This window comes from Agaricus bisporus (assembly GCF_000300575.1).
Source record: "Agaricus bisporus var. bisporus H97 unplaced genomic scaffold AGABI2scaffold_14, whole genome shotgun sequence".
NCBI lineage: Eukaryota > Fungi > Basidiomycota > Agaricomycetes > Agaricales > Agaricaceae > Agaricus > Agaricus bisporus.
This window is the reverse complement of record NW_006267349.1, coordinates 106,184-125,041: the sequence shown is the minus strand read 5'-3', so window position 1 is coordinate 125,041 and position 18,858 is coordinate 106,184. Positions and strand designations below refer to the sequence as shown.

General features: G+C 46.9%; 5 protein-coding genes across 5 annotated transcripts; 3 read left to right on the top strand and 2 right to left on the bottom strand.

Annotated features, from left to right (window-relative positions):
* Positions 1-33: 33 nt before the first annotated feature.
* Positions 34-2,363, top strand: AGABI2DRAFT_228788 (hypothetical protein; the record flags this gene model as incomplete). Its single annotated transcript, XM_006456654.1, has 6 exons — positions 34-537; positions 595-710; positions 770-902; positions 956-1,674; positions 1,835-2,027; positions 2,078-2,363. 6 exons carry the CDS (start codon positions 34-36, stop codon positions 2,177-2,179), a joined length of 1,767 nt encoding a protein of 588 aa, XP_006456717.1. The 3' UTR covers positions 2,180-2,363.
* Positions 2,356-3,560, bottom strand: AGABI2DRAFT_52924 (hypothetical protein; the record flags this gene model as incomplete). Its single annotated transcript, XM_006456653.1, has 5 exons — positions 2,356-2,871; positions 2,925-3,143; positions 3,210-3,332; positions 3,397-3,426; positions 3,480-3,560. Coding segments are annotated over 5 exons (969 nt in total), but the record flags the coding sequence as incomplete, so codon positions are not given.
* A 2,570-nt stretch (positions 3,561-6,130) lies between these two features.
* On the top strand, positions 6,131-6,407 carry AGABI2DRAFT_195725 (hypothetical protein; the record flags this gene model as incomplete). Its single annotated transcript, XM_006456652.1, has 1 exon — positions 6,131-6,407. A coding segment is annotated over one exon (214 nt), but the record flags the coding sequence as incomplete, so codon positions are not given.
* A 3,333-nt stretch (positions 6,408-9,740) lies between these two features.
* On the bottom strand, positions 9,741-10,208 carry AGABI2DRAFT_122607 (hypothetical protein; the record flags this gene model as incomplete). Its single annotated transcript, XM_006456651.1, has 1 exon — positions 9,741-10,208. The coding sequence occupies one exon, from the start codon at positions 10,206-10,208 to the stop codon at positions 9,741-9,743; it is 468 nt and encodes a 155-aa protein (XP_006456714.1).
* Positions 10,209-10,251: 43 nt separating this feature from the next.
* Positions 10,252-11,965, top strand: AGABI2DRAFT_195724 (hypothetical protein). Its single transcript, XM_006456650.1, has 2 exons — positions 10,252-11,284; positions 11,334-11,965. Exons 1-2 carry the CDS (start codon positions 10,282-10,284, stop codon positions 11,699-11,701), a joined length of 1,371 nt encoding a protein of 456 aa, XP_006456713.1. The 5' UTR covers positions 10,252-10,281; the 3' UTR covers positions 11,702-11,965.
* Positions 11,966-18,858: the final 6,893 nt, after the last annotated feature.

Genomic DNA, 18,858 nt, shown 5'->3' with positions numbered 1-18,858 from the left:
ATCTGCATTAAATTTTTGATCGACTGCCTCTCAATGCCTTCATTCACCCTTCCACCCATTCACGATAATCCAGACGGCGGCTGGGGTCCTTCTGCCTCCAACCTCCCGGACCAGTTCAAATTCAAAGATATACCCTATGCTCCCTATTCAAAATCCGACAAATTAGGTCGCTTTGCAGACTGGAACGATCTCTCAACTGATACCCGCCAAACGGCGGTGGGTCTCCCATCCACACAAGCTACACGTCCCGTCGGTCTCGGCGGACGAAGGAGGGATGGGAATCAAGCATTTGGTAGTGGCACTGCAAGCGCCTTTGCCTATTTCCATGTCGAGGACGAAGCATCATTTTCTCTCGTGGACAACAAAACCACTGCACCCCGTCGCGGCGGACCATTCACCAGAGGACGCGGTGCATCTCGTACTTCAGCGGCATATTCCGTCAGGGGTTCCGTCAGAGGTGCACGGGGAGGTGCTAATGCTAGAGGTGGCGCTAATCAACGCGGTGGCGGACGACGAGGATGGAGAGATTGGGACAAGGTCTGTACTTCCAAGATGTCGGTCAAAATCGAGTAAGAAACTAATTGCCATTTCCAGAATAATCGCACCCGCGAATCATCGGTGGTTATCTCACCACAATGGTCGATGCTTGAAGAGATCGAATTCCATAGATTGTCCAAGTTACGTTTGGAAGTTGACGAACCCGAAGAATTGTAAGCCACCCTTCCGTTCACATACTGACCGAGTCGTAATGCAACTCTTCACTTTTCAGGGAGAACTATGGCCGTTTATTTGCGTATGAGAAGTCGTATGACCGTGTCACCACGAAAACCGAGAGACCGTTACAACCTCTCGACCGCATGAAGTACAATCCAACAACTTCCGATGATCCTATCATCCAACAGGTGCATCCGTCTGCCCAAATTAGAAAGAACGATCTGCTTATTACCTTCTGCAGCTCGCTGGCAGAAATGTTGCTACTGTCTATACTACTGATGTGATACTCAGCGCCCTGATGTGTGCCCCAAGATCTGTAAATCCATGGGACATTGTCATAATCAGGGAAGGCAACAACCTCTTCCTCGATAAGCGTGATGGCGGTCCATTCGACACAATTACAGTGAACGAAAATGCAGCCGACCCACCGCAGGATCCTACCCCTGCGAACCCAAACAACCCAACTGAAAAGGCAGTTCCTGAGACCCCTTCTATCAACTCAGCGATGTCACTATCATTGGAGGCCACGTACATCAATCAAAATTTTGGGTTCCAAACGGTCACGGAGCATGCGCCTCCACCAGCTGTAGATTTTTCACAGCCCAACCCGTTCTATGGTCCCGATGAGGCTGAGCCTCTTGCTTCTTGCGGATATCGTTACAGGCTTTTCGACCTTGGTATCACCGAAGACGAGGATCTGAAAATCTGTGTGAGGACAGAGGTGGATGCTTATTCCCCCGGTCAAGGCAATCCTCGCGAAGGCCAAGGCTTGGTTACTATCCGTGCCCTAAACGAATTTGATCCCAGAGCACAGGGCGCAGGAGGCGCGCCCGACTGGCGCTCTAAGCTGGATTCTCAACGCGGGGCAGTCGTTGCCACAGAAATGAAGAATAACAGCTGCAAACTAGCTAAATGGACCGTACAAAGCGTGCTTGCTGGTGCCGATCTGTTGAAGATTGGGTTCGTTTTCTCACTTACTCATTTATTTTCGTCTTCTTCGTATCAATTCACCCCCTTGATCGATGACACCCACATATGTTTCATTTGTTGACTTCTTTTGATCCCCTCGGAACCATTTTTTACAATGTCTTGTGACATACTGATATAAATGCGCTTACAGGTATATTTCTCGGGCAAACCCTCGTGATAACACACGTCATGTTATTTTGAGCACGACGTCAATTCGACCGACCGATTTTGCAGCTCAGCTCAATGTATCTTTGGCGAACGGGTGGGGTATCGTCCGTACTGTCACCGATCTGTGTATGAAGCTACCTGAAGGTAAATACGTATTGGTGAAGGACCCGAACAAGGTACAGCGGCCATTATCTTTCCCGAAATCCGACTGACTACGTGATCACAGCCCGTCATTCGCCTGTACTCTGTACCCGCTGAAGCTTTCACTAACGAAAACGACAATGAGGATGGAGTTGAGGAGGAGGATGAGCAAGATTCAGCCGCTTAAAATTAGTTATCAATAGCCTCTTTGCGTGGCTCGATACGTGTCATATGATCTTGAGTTTAGCTGCGAGCTGACAGGAGAGTTTCCACTGCGCCTTCGATGTTTGGGCTGGGTGAAAATAAAAATGAGTCAAATGTAGACATAGAAGCTGAGCCTGAAAAGAATTGAAATGTCGCATACCTTCCTTGTAGGGCGCCCACCACAACTTCTCGTTCGACAGTGGGAAACATATTTGTGAGCTGGCTTATTTCTGACTCAGTAGGAACACGAATCCCTGAGTTCGCGCGATCCGTCCTTCCTGTCAGCTCATCCACCCACTCCCTCATTACCGAGCTCCCGGCACCAGGACTGCCATCTGATACGCCGGGGCCACCGTCACTGTTCCGGGATCTGGTGAGATTCGCCTGAGCCTGATCATTCCTTCTGGAAGTAGTAATGACTTCGTCGTTGCCTAGTGCAGCTAGCCCAGCCTGTTGTACACCAGCTGCGCGTGCGTCGTCAGGAAAAGCTCGTGTCAACCGTCGAGGACCACGAAGTGAACCAATGAGTGGAAGCAGAAACCGTCTCGAAAATGTCACAACGGACATGGGAAGACGATATGTGTTGAAATTGGCGATTTCGGATCGGTAGAGCTGACCTACAATGACGCCGATAATAGCCACAGCAAGAGATCCTGGCAGACTACTGATAGCGAGCTGATGAATAAATTTTAGTAAACTGAGCACTTAAAGAGGTGGATACCACAGACCTGAAAGGCTAACAGATAGTTGAGACTTTTGTTGCTGAGTTTAACACCGAATATCCGGAATTGGTATGCAGAAGGAACCAGCCTTGAATGTTGGTAGAGAGTACTGTAGACGACCACTGGGACACCGGTAGGGATGTAATTCAACCCCAAGGGATTCAGAGCAAGTAAAGCCAGGAACTCTGAAAGAGCAGAAAGAAGAATAGTCACGACGACAAAAGACTGGGTTAAACGACAAATCAAGGTTTAGAGGTCAACGAAAGGTATGAACGCGGTATAAACACTTACTGCAAACTTCACACTTCCAAATCGCCTTTCAATGTGAATTCCAACATTATATAGCAATAATCCTGCGAGAAAGAGATCGCTAGAGTTTTGAAACGCCAGATATTGCGTCACGAGTCGCCAGTACTATATCGCATGACACTGTTAGGATTAAGGGACAGCAGTGACACAGAGGTATGATATCTCTCACCTGGTGATGTCGAGAAATGTGTGGCACCAACTGGATAGATGATTTAGAGGAAATTACTATTTCGTAAATGTAGAAATGCTGACTTGGAGGTGAAAATAGTGCTTCACATCAAACAAACCCACAAAGAAAGACGAAAGGGCTGAACCCATCATCATCGCTTCAGAGAACATGAGCTGGATATGTATGTGCTAAAGAATATAAGAATTGACAGACCTTTCGTCACCGGTGCATACTCGAATGACATTGTTTGCCTGGTCTTGCAACCACTAAACTATCGGACAACGGGCAGTTAGCAGTGACAGAGGGCGAAGCATATTCCTAATCACGTGAAACATCTCGTGCCCATGCCCAGTCGATGAAAGTCCGAGTTGCTATTGCTCCCTCCAGCCTCCTCCTACGAGTTTCTGCTTAGTAGACCATTCAGACGCTCAGCACTGAGTTGGTGTCTCCTCGGCCCTGCATGGTATCCCAGATCACAATTCCTTACTCTATGTATCCCTCCAACTGACTCTTTTTTCGCAAAGACTACCAACCCTGGACTCCTGTCGACCAAGATGGTAGCACTGGCCTTCCTTATTAAAGGTGAACCCAGGAAAACAATCTGCTCTTCTGGTACTTTCCGGCGTGTCAAGTGTCTTTGTCTCGTTTTATCACCAGTGGGCGTTCTGGGGTGAATTTGGCATACTCGGGTTACAGCTATATCACTCCACGTGAGGCCCAAATTGGACACCCAACCTCCATCGATGCTCAGGCAGGCAGAACTGCTGTTCCCACTGCTTTGTTCTGGCTCTGTCCCTGTCCCTGGACTTTGAAGCTCGAACGACCACAACAAGAGACCATTGACAATTTTCAAAAACTACATCTTCACTGGGCCAAGCTGGGGCCAAGCCTCTTTCACAAGCACTTCCCACGAGGTCACAAGCAATTGCACCCAGTTAGCAAGTCAACGTAGTTACGTGAACAAAGAGAACTATTCTGGTCCACACATGTCGAATTTATCTTCCCGGCCCTTCCCCGGCCCGGCCAAAATACAGCGAATGACAAAACTCAATTATGTTAGCATTTCTCAGTTGATCGCGTCAAGAGGTTTTCGGTGATTACATCGCACGGGTCAAGTACAATTTCCTGACGTCAAATGAAACCCTTTATAAATCCGTGTCACATTTCGTTATGCAACCCTGCTTGAAACGCCAATCTAATCTGAAAACTGTTGAACCGTTCAAATATTTCACTGGAACTTATTGTCCCGTCGAGTCTTTCTGCACGAGACAAGCGAGAAAAATAAAAGCGAACACTCGTCCGGGACAGGATATCGCCTTGAACGGGAACATCCTAGGATAGAAGTCGGGATGCCTCTAAAACACATACGGTAGATTTCGTTATCGGATTCACGGAAATAAGGGAGCCACTGACATGTCCACTGACAGGCCGTTAGACTCTTTTTCTCCACACAGATGTCAGTACATGCAGTTCTCTTGGGCTCCACACAGTTATTTATCTGAAGTGGCGCATTCACTTTTTGATGACAGAGGAGACGGTGATAAAGCGCAGCAACACTAATAGTGGACGCATAGGACCCTGGCTGCTACGGCGACCGCGATTCTTATTCGAGCGATGCAGTATAAATGACTCGTGGTTGAATTCAATTTCAGGAACGACGTGAAACAAATGTTATCCTGACAGAGCGAGAGAAGGCAGAACAAAGCCGGACAGTGGAAGTCTGGGTGAAGATTAAAACTGAAATGTTGACTTGCTATCGAAGTGCCCATCATACTCAGGCGACCTCTGAAACACGAAGCCTGTGAAGCCGGTAGGGTGGGAAGATGCCTGCCAAAGTAAATGCGCTTGGCGACTTTTCTCAGATACAAAGCAATGGCACCGAAGATAACCATCAACTGGGCCGATTGTGAATACTATTCGCTTAATCACCGACGTCGGAGGGATCGATAAATAATCTTTTATCCTCCGACAGGCATACCACGGGATTCATCGAAGACCTGCACTGGGCCTACTGGCGACTTCGTCGGAATCTTACACAGAGCGGCCAATAATGTCCTTGTAAACACATCAGTCGCCCAAGAAGCTTCCTACCGGCCTTTCAATCGTAGTTGGAGCGGATGCAAGCTCACAGCTATTTGATCTGATGCCACTTCACATACAGAACATCGTCACAAATTTCTCCCGTGTGGCGGTTCCATGGCATCAATCTCACGACTGTACTGGCAGGCCCCTTCGGCCTTACTTCAAACATGAACCTTAACTCTTCCTCTTGATCGTGAACCACTGTTCGCATTTTCAGTCACTCTCCTGGACGTACATCCATCATCCTCTCGATCTTCGAAAGAAAAGCAGTGTCTGGGTTCCTTAATTAAAGCACAGATCCGCTACGAATATCATTAAAGATGGCTAATCAGTGCCGCGCCCACAAAGAACAGTATGGTTCAGCTGAAAAAACGAGTTAGCTCAATAAGTGGGAAGTGGATAAATGTCACCATGTAACGTGGTGAGTCCTGTTCTTGTATTAGCATCGTTCATCCAAATATACTGCACCTCTCACACTATCTCCGTGTTTCAAACCGAGGGAGTCCTCCACAGGCTTTCTAAAGAGATACCGGGCTACTACTAAACCTCTTCTCGAACACGATGGTGGACGACACCTCACATTAATATATTTATAAGTCAAAGGGCGGTACCGGGCTATCGAGAATGTCGCAAGATGACAAAAGGCTCATAGCTATCCATATCATCCTTTTGGGATATTTGGCCTGGGGCTCGGGTTGAAGAAGGATGGATACGTGCGTCATCGAAGCAGCAGAACCGTCAGGAACCTTCGAAAAGGACGGACTCAACACTCAGCATTCAACATACGCTATTGGTGGTCCCATTGTCCGATACTCAAGCACGTCAACGGGAGCGCGCATGAATTGCGGAGCGCAGACACGAGCTAGAAGGCAAAGGCATACGTATGGTTGAGGGGAACAAGGACACAAAAGAGGAAGACCCAAGAATGATTCTATTTTTGTCATGCTGGAGTTCCTTTATTTTCATTGGCTATGACTGCGAGCGCCCCATGGAGTTCCAAGTCACTGCAATTACGTGACTCACGATGTGCATAGGTTCGCGAAGCGTCACTGAAACCATGACTGCAGAACATTGTAAGTATTTTTGCATGTACAGGCGGCCGATACGAATGCAGATGGACAGTGGCGTCTAGGAGTGTTCGATGCTCATTAAAATGAAAAAAAAAAAGATATGGATGGAGCATCTCATTGGACAGCGGTCAGAGCATGTGTATGCCCGCTCACGTTTTATTTTGGTTTGTCGTGAATGCTGATGGTATTTGGTCCCTGCCTCTTCTCGTGATGGTACGAATCTATGGGTCGTGCGTTTCATTTCCTACCTTACGCTATTTCTGAGCAGAAAATGTCAAAAAATTCTCGTTTGGTTACATCTGCTAACCGCAAACCGCAGGTCCCCATAGTTGGGATATGTACTCGGAGGTTGAACTCCGAACTGGGTTACAGGCTTTTCCAAAACAACTTTCGGGTTCAAGCGCGTTGTTTAAAATAGAGGGAAGGTGGTGTGTGTAAACTTCTATCCGCTAGCCATCATACTTTAGAGGGTTCTTTAGGGTTCGGTTATGGGTTGAACTCATATACAAGGTTCAGTCATTATACCCTTTTACGATGTCGCGCGGTAGATCCGTCAATACAAGGAGGTATAGAATGAATGGAAAGGGCGCGTCATGGATCCATCACGCTATCTCCACGACCCTGTCCAAGACGTCTATTTTACGGGTCCGCGGCTTAAGACGGAGAAATGAGCGGGATATGGTATATATTGGGTATATAGATCTTTATAAGGACGTGTTCGCTGTACTCCCTTTTCGTCATTTTGTTTCTTTCCCCTTTATATTCATGTTCAGGGTATGCTTACTTAGACCCCAAGACAAGAAGCACCCCTTCATGAAACACACTGCCTGTTCTTGTGGAATGTCAGGTCTATTTTATTTTCAAGCACTGATAGTACCAGGACAGTAAGAAATTTAAAAAGTCGTACACTCAGCTTCGAAAAATTTTAGGTGAGAGCGCAACCGAGTTGGTGTAATGTTTCTCCAGATATGATACACTACAACTGTCAACTGAGGACAAGTAAGTACATATGACAGGGAGGATAAACCCAGAGAGCGCCAGCTGACAGCTGAAAAAAGGCACGATCTAGGGACGAACATCTCATAAACGGGGTCTTTTGACATGAGGTATTTTGAAATTATTATATACGGATCTGAGTAGGGAGCTCGGAAGGAGCCGTTGGCACAAGGTCTCGAACAATAAATCCCAAGAACCTGAAAAAAGGGAATACTGTATCGAACGAGAGATCGGTTTTTCTTCTTTTTCTTGTGAGGCTGCAATGCATGATGTGTTGATGGCTAAGCTTTGGATTATCTCTTTATACGAATGAGTTTGGTTAGCGGCGGACTTTTCAACTGAAGCAAAATAAGGCAATGCTACTTAAACTCAGTTGGTACAGTAAGAATAAGGGCCCATTTGAATTGTTAAAAAAAGTAATGACAAACGTTTACCGAGTTCCTTTTTAATTCCAAGATCCCAAAGAGCCATCCAAGAGCCATCCGAATCTCCCTCGCCCCCGGCATCTATATGAATCCGGGGAAAAGGAAAAGTTGACAGGGAAAGTGAAGTGAACGAAAAAAAGGGGGTGAATGACCCCACTTGCGGATTCCCTTTTACCCACATGTTCACTGTTCAGTTTTTTTTCTTTTTGGATGTTCTATTCTTCCCATGTTATATCCCCGATTTCTAATAAGTAAGTAAAACCTGTAAAAGAAAGGATTCCCGACGAAGCGACGGGAGCGGGGAATTTTTTTTTTGAAGAGAGAAAAATAAATGCAATGGCAATTTGAATAATCCTGAAAAGCGACGTTTCCACATTTGTTCCAGGCACGAAGCTTTTTCGCTTGAGTTAGTTATAAAAAGAGTTTATAACCTACTGTTGTTTTTATATTTCGTCTCGCTCGCTTGTCCATGCAACCTCTTCTTTTGTTGTGTACTATTAGAACCGTCACGCCATGACGCAAGTCATTCAAATCGGAAAGAGAGAGAAAGAAAAGAATTCTCGGTTCATCCCGACGAAGCCGACTTGCTCTAATTATTTATCCCCCTTCAAAAGGGAATTTTTTTATTTTTAAGGTTCGGCACTTAGTCGCGCAGAGAGAACCTCAAGAACATCCGCGTCCCACGTGCGCCCTCCGCACATTCGCATGTGCGTCTTTATAATAAGTTCATAGCAAAACATTTTCATTGAAGCGAGTATGTCGTTGTAACAAGTACATACATAGGCACAACGTCAAAATGGATGAGTGGGCCATTTCTGGTTTCCAATTTTGGACCGGGTCATCGGTGTTTAGTTCCCCCTACTCGCTTTTTGATCGAGATTGGGCCTTCTTTTCTCCTTATGGTGACCCTTTGGGCGGTCGCGGAAGTTTTTTTTCTTGTAACGTGCGACGATTTCCATTTTAGTCTAGACAACAAAAAAAAAAAAAAATTAGAAAAAACACAGAAAGAGTAGAACCTGAAGGTGGGAAGGAATACAGCCGTATGCTCGTCAATACGAGACGACGGTTGTAGTCTACATAGACCCCTAATGAGAATGCATCGTCGTATAAATAATTGTGGTCTGGGGGTTACCTGGTTCTTGGGCGTCGTTTGATGGAAGGTATCCCGCGACGGTATGAGCGAGATCTCTCCTCGTTTTTTTACGTGACACGAGCAAGTCAAAATTTTTTTTTTCGCAGGTAAATTAGTCAACTGAGGTACAGACTCAGTTCCGCTGCAAAGGCGTCTTCTCTGCGAAGGATCCCCCGATTTCCAGAAAGGTACATTCTTGGAAATTGCCTGATAACTCGGAGTGGCGGTATGAAGACGGCACTAGGGATCTAATAGGCCTACATGGATGTATGTGCAAAGGGAGCTGAGGTGGGTGAGAAATGGGAAAAGACGATCGTAGGATGTGACGCTACTCTGGATTGGATCCGTAAATGGGTCAAATGACCAGTGTTTGTTGAGAATTATGTTCAGCGGAGAATCATCCCAGCCGAAGGGTTGAAGAATTGTCGACTATGCCTTGGGCAAAAGGAAGATTTACTACGATTGAATTCACGACGAAGAGCATAGCTTGATAAGCTATAAACAGACTCGGGCACACTATATCCATTGGATTAAGGGAATGGGCCATATTTTGTATAGAGGTGACCAAGTGTTGGGTCGTTCAGCCCTGCTTTGCGGCTGTTTTTTTGAACTAGTGCCGTTAGAAACACGAGGCTATTATCATTGAATTGTGTTCCCACGGAGGGATACCTGGAAATGGAAGAAATGCAGTCTAGGTGACACTTGTGGGTTGACGTCGGTGACTGCGAGTGGGTTATGAGTGCGGTGAGATGGTGCAGCGAGAGAGGCAGTGCAGCTGGAGGCCCGCGGATGGAAGAGCGAGAAACAAGTGAGACGAGGACGGATGTCGTGTGGGAAAGAGAAGAGAAGAGCAGCGCCAGATCGATCGAGTACGCGGTGTTCCGAGACCCGACGGCGTGGATGGCGTGTTTGTCGGTGTTGCTGTGTTTGGAGGGGTGCACGAGGGGCGGGGGTGGCCGGGGGGACTGGCGGCGAGTGGTGAAGTGGGACGGTGGGAAGGAGAACGGGCTGTGCGGGCGGGGGTTTAGCTGGCGAACTGTGGCTGGCGCTCTGATTGGTCGATCTCAGCGAAGCGCGCAAGGCCGATCTGAGCCGGTTCGCGGCCATATCGGGAGAGGAGACCCTTGGTAGAAAAAGTGTTCATAACCTGCCGTTCTCGCCACAAAACTCCCTGCCAGCCATGGACTCTGCCACCTTCGACCCCTACGCCTCCTACTCCGACAGCTCCGCTCCCCACACCCCAGAGCCTCTCCCCACTGACATGCACTACTGCAAGGCAAACGTCGACGACACCGTCCGCAACATCTTCACCCACCCCGACGACTCCCATCCAGAGGGCCAGTACTGGACCCACCCCACCTTTTTCAATTCTCAGCGTGGTTCCCTTTTGCAGGAACTCTATGACGAGCAACAGCCTCCTGCTTCGGACGTCTATCCCGATCACTTTGTGACTCATCCTGTCCACCAACAGCAGTTATCGTCGCGTCCGCACGACTACCAGATGATGCGACGCAATACCTTTCCCACTGTTCGCTACGACCGCGACGATGGCCTGCCTACCCAACAATATCCCCCTTTCATCCAGCAATCCCATCACTATCAGCGCAACGGCCCCCTTTATTCCGAGCAGCTCAACTTGACTGCTGAGCCTGCCCCAATCCCATCCGAAACTTACCTCCCCGCCGCTTACCACGATGCCTCTAATATCAAGTTGGAGGATCCTGGCACGCTAATGGTTCCCTCCCATTCCTTCTACCGTCCCCAATCATCTGGTGGCCTCATGGGTGTCCCTTTCGTGCCTCCCCACAGTGGACTACATGTCCAGCATACTGATGATGCAGCTTCGAAAGAGACTCAATACCTTCGTCGCCGCTGCTTCAACTGCCATACCACGGAGCCCCCCTCGTGGCGTCGCTCTACTCTTAATCCCGGAAAAATCGTCTGCAACAAATGCGGGCTCTATGAGCGCACTCACCTGAGACCGCGCCCTCTTCGCTTTGACGAGCTCCGCGCTGGCCACAAGCCCCGAAAACAATCTAAAGGAACCGCCAGCCCCAAAGCGAAGCTAAGTCCCATCGTGAAGAAAGAACCTCGTGAACCCGGCCTCACGCGGCGCTCCTCTGTCTCATCCTCTTCTGGCTCTGTCCACTCAGGGAGTGGCGCCAGCGACTGGGATGACAATGGTGAGTTTACTTTGGCAGATACTGTTTATTCTCATACTGATAAAAGTAGTCTCCATCTATTCAGGCTCCAACCCTCCCACCTCCTTCAACTCCCCTAATGTCCAGACTTTCCCTCTTTCTCGCGATTCCCACTCTCCCCCGCATGACGGAGGTATTCGCTTGCCGAATGCCCCATTGTCAGACATTGCCTCCCTCCAACAATCCCACCAACCATCGACGCCCTCTCTTGCTCCCTCAACCCCTCACTCTGGCCATTCGTCGCCAGGTTATTACTCCCCTCCAGCGACTAGTCCCAACGCTGGTGTCCAGTCGCCGGAATATTACCATCATGATACCGTGACAACAGTCTCGGGACCTTGGACAGAAGCCCCTAGTGGAATCCTGAGTACCCCCGTTCCTACTCCTGTAGCATCGTAGGCTGGAGGCTTTCATCCATATTTATTGGTTCTGCTCCTGCGAGATCCCAAAAATTATATCGGCGTCGGTATCCCTTCCCATATGCTCGCCAACTCTGGACACCCATGCTATATATAGTTGCTACCTATTTATCTATAACATCAAGAAAATTCGATTGTACTATCATGGGCTCTCGTATCCTGTATCATCACCCCACCCCCTGCACTTCCTACAGCTTTCTTGGATTCTATTTCCCTACGTTTTGTTCTTGTTTTGTTTTTCGTTTTTTTTTTACGTGGACTCGCTATGTGGACATGTTTTTCACTTCGCTGTGCGGTGGATTTCAAAATGTTTATTTATTTTCTTTCTTCCAAATTGCCATTACTGCTTTATACTGGCCTTTTCTTCTTCTTTTCTTATCATTATTCTTCCTTGTTCGAGGAGGCTGTTGTACTACTATCCCTCAAAGATACCTCCGGTGATTAGACAGAGACCACCCATGCCTTTTTTATTATTCCCCGATACCAAACCTTCTCTATAAATTCGGTGTGCCAATTTACATATACAGCACTTTTTTCTATAGCATTCATATACGGTTTATTATGGATCTCAAACTTTTTGTGTGATAACGGAAATATTAAGATTGCTTGAATAAATTTTTCGATATCTCGTCAGTAAAGACTCGATTGTAAGGGAATGCAGTGCAGATATGACCAGGCAGATACAATCTCAATGACAGACTCGGTTTCTTGTTATCTCAATAGTTCGATATGCGTTGGGAGATCTTACTGACGCGCGCTCTCTCTCTCTCTATGTGTGTGTGATTTGGTCAAGATGAGGTTGGGTGAGGCTTCTATGAAAAGAGGAGTTTGGCTATATGAAAAAATTCATATCGCTCGTTAAACAGTTCCCGAGATGTCGGGTTTGTTAAATTAAAATCAATGGGGAGTACTACTGTGTCAGTGTTATAGTGTACACGCCACGCCCTCGGCCGACGGTCTCTTATGTGAATCAGTGGTAAAAAGGTTTTACTTATGAAATCTTTGGATGCTGTGTTTATGTATGTACACAACTGGTCATAGTGGTCATGGTTCTTTTTACCCGAGTTCAGACTTAATTTTGGGGAACTACTTGCCTCGAGCTTTGAGTTATTGTATTTGTAATGTATTGGGAAATCTAGAAATCTAGAACGTTTTTTGGTCTTTGGGATGCTCAAGTGGCACCCCCCAAGTCTTTTCAGGCACATCATGTTCACCTCTCTCCACTCCACCTGGACCTTCAACGCCCCCTTCCTTCTGAGTCCTTGGTGTTGGGGTCGAGTAATAGTATTGTATATGAAATTACATGAAATGAAATCTAATCGAGTGTAGTATGAGTGGAGAGTGGTTCGTTTCGGACGGGTTTTGTATATGTGTGTAAGTTTAGAAAGTTATGGGCATTCAGTCATTCATGGTGCGTTTGAGATAGTCGACGAGTTGACTGCGGGGATGCGCATAACTCTTGTCATAATTGTAGTCGACTATCTCCTTCTGTGATAAAGCAAATTTACTGATACGATAAAGTCATTGTTCTTTAAGAAAAGTCAACGAGCGACTACGAGGAAGCGCATAACCCTCTACCACTAAGTAATGCTTAATTGCAAGGTAGATCACTAACTCCTTCTGTGATAAAGCAAAGTCACTAATCCGAAAAGTTATTGTTTTCTAAAGTAAGAGTCGACTCGGTCCGATTCAACTAGGGCCAAGGACCCAGTTCTGGTATGGAAGTTGGAACTCAATACTGCATAGTAGAAAAACGAGGCGTTTGTTTTTGGGTATAGCCTTTTAGTAGTCGGTGTTACGTTACCCACATACCCCAATTAAGTTGTTTGTTAGGTTTGTTCATATGACCTAGGTTCTCTCATGGCTAATTGTCCGACTTTCCGTTCTTCGTTGGCATTTGTCCTTTGTTTCGTTCTTCTTTTGTTTCAGTTATGGTCTTTTCGGAGACAGAAGAAGCTCATTGAATTGTTAATGGTTTCCATTGTCTAATTTGCCAGCACCTCCATAAGAGCGGAAAGGCCGTTTGTTGACTGTCGTAGTGGCGAAACTTTTTGGAGTATCTATTCCATGCTGGTGGAACCCAATGCCCGCCCTGGACTAGTACGTTAACTTCTGAGCCATGTATTTCCACGGACATTGGGAACCCGTGAATGGAACCTCTTTTTTTTTATGAATCCCCATTGTGGAGGGACGATGACCGCCTTTTTTTTTACTCGGCGGCGGTTGGTCCCTGACATATACCTGGATCACCATTTGCAACATTATTTCGCAATAACACCCTGCGTCATTGCTGTCAAAAGTTCATCACTTGACTCACCTTCTTTTTCGATCTGAAAGGCCGGTGTGCGCAAGCGAAGCTGGGAATTTCATTTCATTGAATCACTCCCCAAGTGGGTCTACGCATAACCTTCAATTTAATTGATTTTGAAGATCGCTAAACTTCTTTGCGGTGGTTACGGATATTCGAATTCGAATTCGATAAGATTGCGTACTGTACAGTACTGCGCAGTGTTGAGGGTCAAGAGGAATCCATTATCTAATCCTACCTCTTGGATCCGCAGCTGTTTAGTAGGGAATGTGGCGTTCCACCCTCATGCATGCGCACCAACTTTGAACACTTCGAACCCACAAGATAGCTTATCTGGCGGTGCTATGGCCACGGGCCCGACTTTCAAGGACACATATGGTGCCCAAAAGCTGAAATGGAAACCCCACGACTCGGTCTTCATGAAGGCCGCAGCTAAATTCGGAATTACAATAGTCAGGCGCTACTACCGCAGTAGGGATTAATAGGCCGCTAGAAGGAATGTCCAAGAGGGTTTTTTCATACTTCGAGCCCAGGGTTAGCGCTTGTTTCCAATGTCAAATATTTTTGGGTAGCAGTGCACGAGTGGAGGCTTACATTTTGGGCTACTACATGTGAAAACTCCGAATAAGCCTGGCAAATGCCCCTTGCTCTCCCAAGAAGAGCGGGGGTCGCCCCTTCCTGGTCCTAAGATCAAGACCTAACTGGCGCATCGACTCAGCTTCGTGTCCTGGCCGGTTCCTTTCCCCACTCTCTTGTCTCCCCTCAGGCTTTGTTAGCCCTTAAAATTATTCCTTTCACTTCCGCATGCACCATTCTTCCTTTCAACCCGAAATTTCCCCGAATATACGAGCTCGGAGCCAAAGGTGTAACCCTCACCCAAAGTCGCCGTTTTATTAAAACTTTTTTAGTACAGTATACATCATGAATCGGGGAGTGTTCTCTGCATTCCGAAAATTAAAATAAAATAAAAACTCCGAATCATTGGAGACTCTTTGCTCCAGCAGATTTATCTTTGTCCAAGAATAACAGCTTAGAACGTCCTCGAAGAGGATCTCGACTCGAAATTTTTAAAATGCTCGTAAGCAAATGATACTGGATCGTACTTACTATCTGGGAGGTTGGGGATTGCGTGATATAACCTAGCCCTGTTGTTGTGAATCTTCCAGGCCAGTCGAGTAGCTTCGAGGCTTCGAGAGTCCGAGTACGGACCGCGACGATGATGCAATCCAACGTACGGCTTCTGTATACAGGTTTCGGCACCCAAAAAGACATATTACCGGGTCTACTAGCATGTCGTATAGTGCGGATTCGGAGTGACTATACCGTCTCTCCGGCGCGTACCTGACAAAGAAAGCGCTCCGCTGTCGGCCGCTTAAATTTCAAGCGCTTGAAGTTTCAAATGATTTACAGCCGTCCGGGGAACCGCTGTTGGTTCAGTAAGCAGAGCATGCCAGTGCATGATCAATCAGATTGATCTTAACACGTGGATCGACGACAAATGAGTCTCGAGAAACGATCACCACCGCACGAAGGCCCGAGTTTCGTCACTTCCTTTTACGGCTTGCTTTGTAGGTTCGCGCTGGTAACTGACTTGTGGGTCTGAATATATGGATCAAGCCGAGTGGTAAAATCCCCCCCAAAGTCGCTTAACTTTTCCTGGCTAAGCGATAGCGTAATGTTGCTTGCTTCTTCGACAGTGGGTAGGATTTATCAGGGGGATTAATTGTTCTACCCGAATGTCGTAATAGCTATTGGACAAGCCAAGGCATTGAATTAGGGATACTGGAACACTTGCCCTCGGTTACGTCACCTCGCAGCATGTGCGCAATGGCTTCTCTCGTCTCCTCAGCACAACGCTGCTTTTCTAGCTCTAACACGTGAAGACCAACGGGTTAGTATGGCGATGGAGCCGATGAAAATGCTTGGAATGCTTGAAACGTTTTAATTGCTGGCCCGACAAACGCTTGAGTGCTTCATTCAAACTCGACAACTACATGTATTTCGCATCCCTGTGTGACTTCTAGAAACCTGTCAGCAGTAGGTGAATGTCACTTTCGGCTAAAAACTGGTACAGTGGTATTGAACTTTGATTTTAGCACTTGATTCTCAATTCGAGATAGTCTTGTGATGTTCCGTAGCCCTCTAGTAGGACGCCTCCGCGGCCTGGCGCCGCACCACACTTGCAGTTCTTGCGTCCTTGAAATTGCGTATTTCCGGCCATTTCCGATGCGAAAGCGATGCATTAAACCTTTCGCAGCGAGAGCGAGGACGATTATAGGTCTGTCATTTTGAAAATTGGTAAATGCAACCGTATGTGTTTTTTTTCGTGAAAGCTCACACGTCAATGACGGTTGCAAACAAGAAAACACTGGGCAATCAAATATCGTCCCCACGACACCCATTATGCCACGCGCGTCACGTCAGACTTGCATATAATGATTGGGTTTTTCTTCTTCCTTAAATTCATATACGCGTTTTCCCTAGGCTTGGTTGACCCTAGGGCCTACATTCCCGCCATGAGCAGTGCCCTTCAGGCTCATGACGGAACTACTTTAATTTGTTCTGTTCCTTTCAGAAATCGCAGACTCAACTTGGACGTGAACGTAATTAAATTGCTTGCACTGTACGAGGTATGACTTATGAGAGTTCTATTAGGCAGTGAATTTCGAAAGCTTTCTATTAATCGGTTCCTTCGTAAAATAAATGAGTTCCCTTTCCCCATACCACATGATCGCGCTCCCGCGCTTTTTAATTCCAGTCTATCAATAAACGTCCCTTGCAGGTCGGAAATATCGGACACGCCTAGACAACACAGATGAGCGCATTCGAACCTCGATTCATAGGACCCTGACTCTGGTCCTGGTGAGTATTAGTGATCACGACCCTGCAAGTTACCAGAACTTGAGCCGCACCATTCCCACAAGGGGATATCAAATGATACCATAAGGCACTAAGTGACCCAGTTTACCAGGGTTCACTAGCCTTCTTCCCCTACCAGCCTGAAGTTTCCTTTTTCGTTCCACCCCTTCACTTCAACCGAACGAACTGGATCGTATGAGCCCACAGAAAGCAATTGTCGTTTTATCCTCCTAGGAGCTTATATATAAGTACCGAGATTAATACACCTGATAATCTAGACCTTACCAAAAGAGTCATATTTATTGTATTGGTTCGGCTTCGAAGTGTGTATATACTTATTAGAGTGCCACGGTTGGATGACAAGGGTGCAGTGCCCAGCTAATGAGCGATGCTTTCGGTTTGTGTCAAGATGCGGGAGGGTTACTTTCAGAAAAGAAGACGCAGATTTTTAATAGAGGTGAGCTAGAAAGGCAATGCAGAAGACGAGAAGCAATGTCACGGAGCCTATGGCTCTCCGGAAACACTTCGATAGCCCGGAGCCTGGGCATGCTTCTTGAGATGATGTTGAGTTTCTGGGTGAAATTGCTTGCGCTACTAGGATTATTGTAGACTCCTACTACCGACCTGCACGGGGAGTCTAAGCCTTCGAAAAGTGAGCCACAATGTTTACTTAGAACCTACCTAATGAGCGATCAATGTCCGAGTCTGACTCTCGGATAGACTGGGGTCGGTTTGTAGTGTGAGGGAGGCACTGTGTAAGTAGTCCTAGACGTAATCCTGTGTAGTCTTATCAGCGCATATGACTTTTAAGATTCTTTGTTGTGCCTTGAAAGGATGAGCGACGTAGGATGAAACTGTTCTCACATTACTTCTTCGGTAAAGACGTTAGGGAAGGGAGATACTTTTGGGCAAGTCTCTAGATCACTGCCTTCGTACAACAAGGCCTCATTCTCACCATGGAGCCGAGCCGAGACGCCGGCTTCGTCGCTAACATCGAAGTGAAATGGTCACGAAAGGGGCGTGAATTAGCCGTCCCAAGACCGTCAACGAGAAGCTACTGAAGTAGCTCATTCCATCGACGGAACTCTCACATGTCAGCATTAAGTTCAAATTCAGGTCAGGACTCGCGAATACGGGTGGGACTGTGGATATTGATCTTGCTTCCGGAACGAACGGCAGCGGTATGACGATATGTTCATAGTAAATAGCATTGCTCCAGTATTGATATTCTAGAGGACTGAAAAGGTTTGTAACGGGGTAGGTTATGGTCACTGTTGGAGTGCTGTAAAATAAATTCAATTGTTACCCGCTTTGTTGAATGTTCCGTTTCTTGTCCGTGCGCCAAACATGTTCCACAGCGGTTGGCCATGACCCACCTTTCGAAGATTTATATCACTGGTGATATATATCCCATGCCGAATTGGTAAACTGGACCAGAATATGGCCCTCAGTTGGAGAGGGGAATCGAAAGAAAAGATCAGCACGAAACCCCATTAGCAGCCTGACATTGCTGAAAGCAGATTTGCACAGTGGACTGCTACGCTTTCACGAAACGAATTCCGACATTACGCGCTGTTTTGGGATTGCGAACCTAAAAAACTTCCCGCAAACGCTGCCAAAAGATAAAGCGAGATTGACATTGACAGGGCAGATACAAAGATTAAACGATACCAGCGCGACATATCTTGTGTTTTGCGAAGTGACATTACGCAGGATGCCGAGATCGTAAATCTTGTGTTATACTTACCGCTGACGGGCCAATTAATGGCATCGTGGAAGACAGCCAATAATACTCACCCGACAGATGTGTCTCATGGGCAATATATCACATTGCGGATACCCGTGTTCACTAGGCCAGGAGAGTAAGAACGGGTTTTCATTCATTCTTGTAGCTGTTGGCCCTCAGGTGTGGGTTCACCACTATAAACGCGTTAGTGTAACCCAGTCAATCATAAGAAATTTTGAACTGC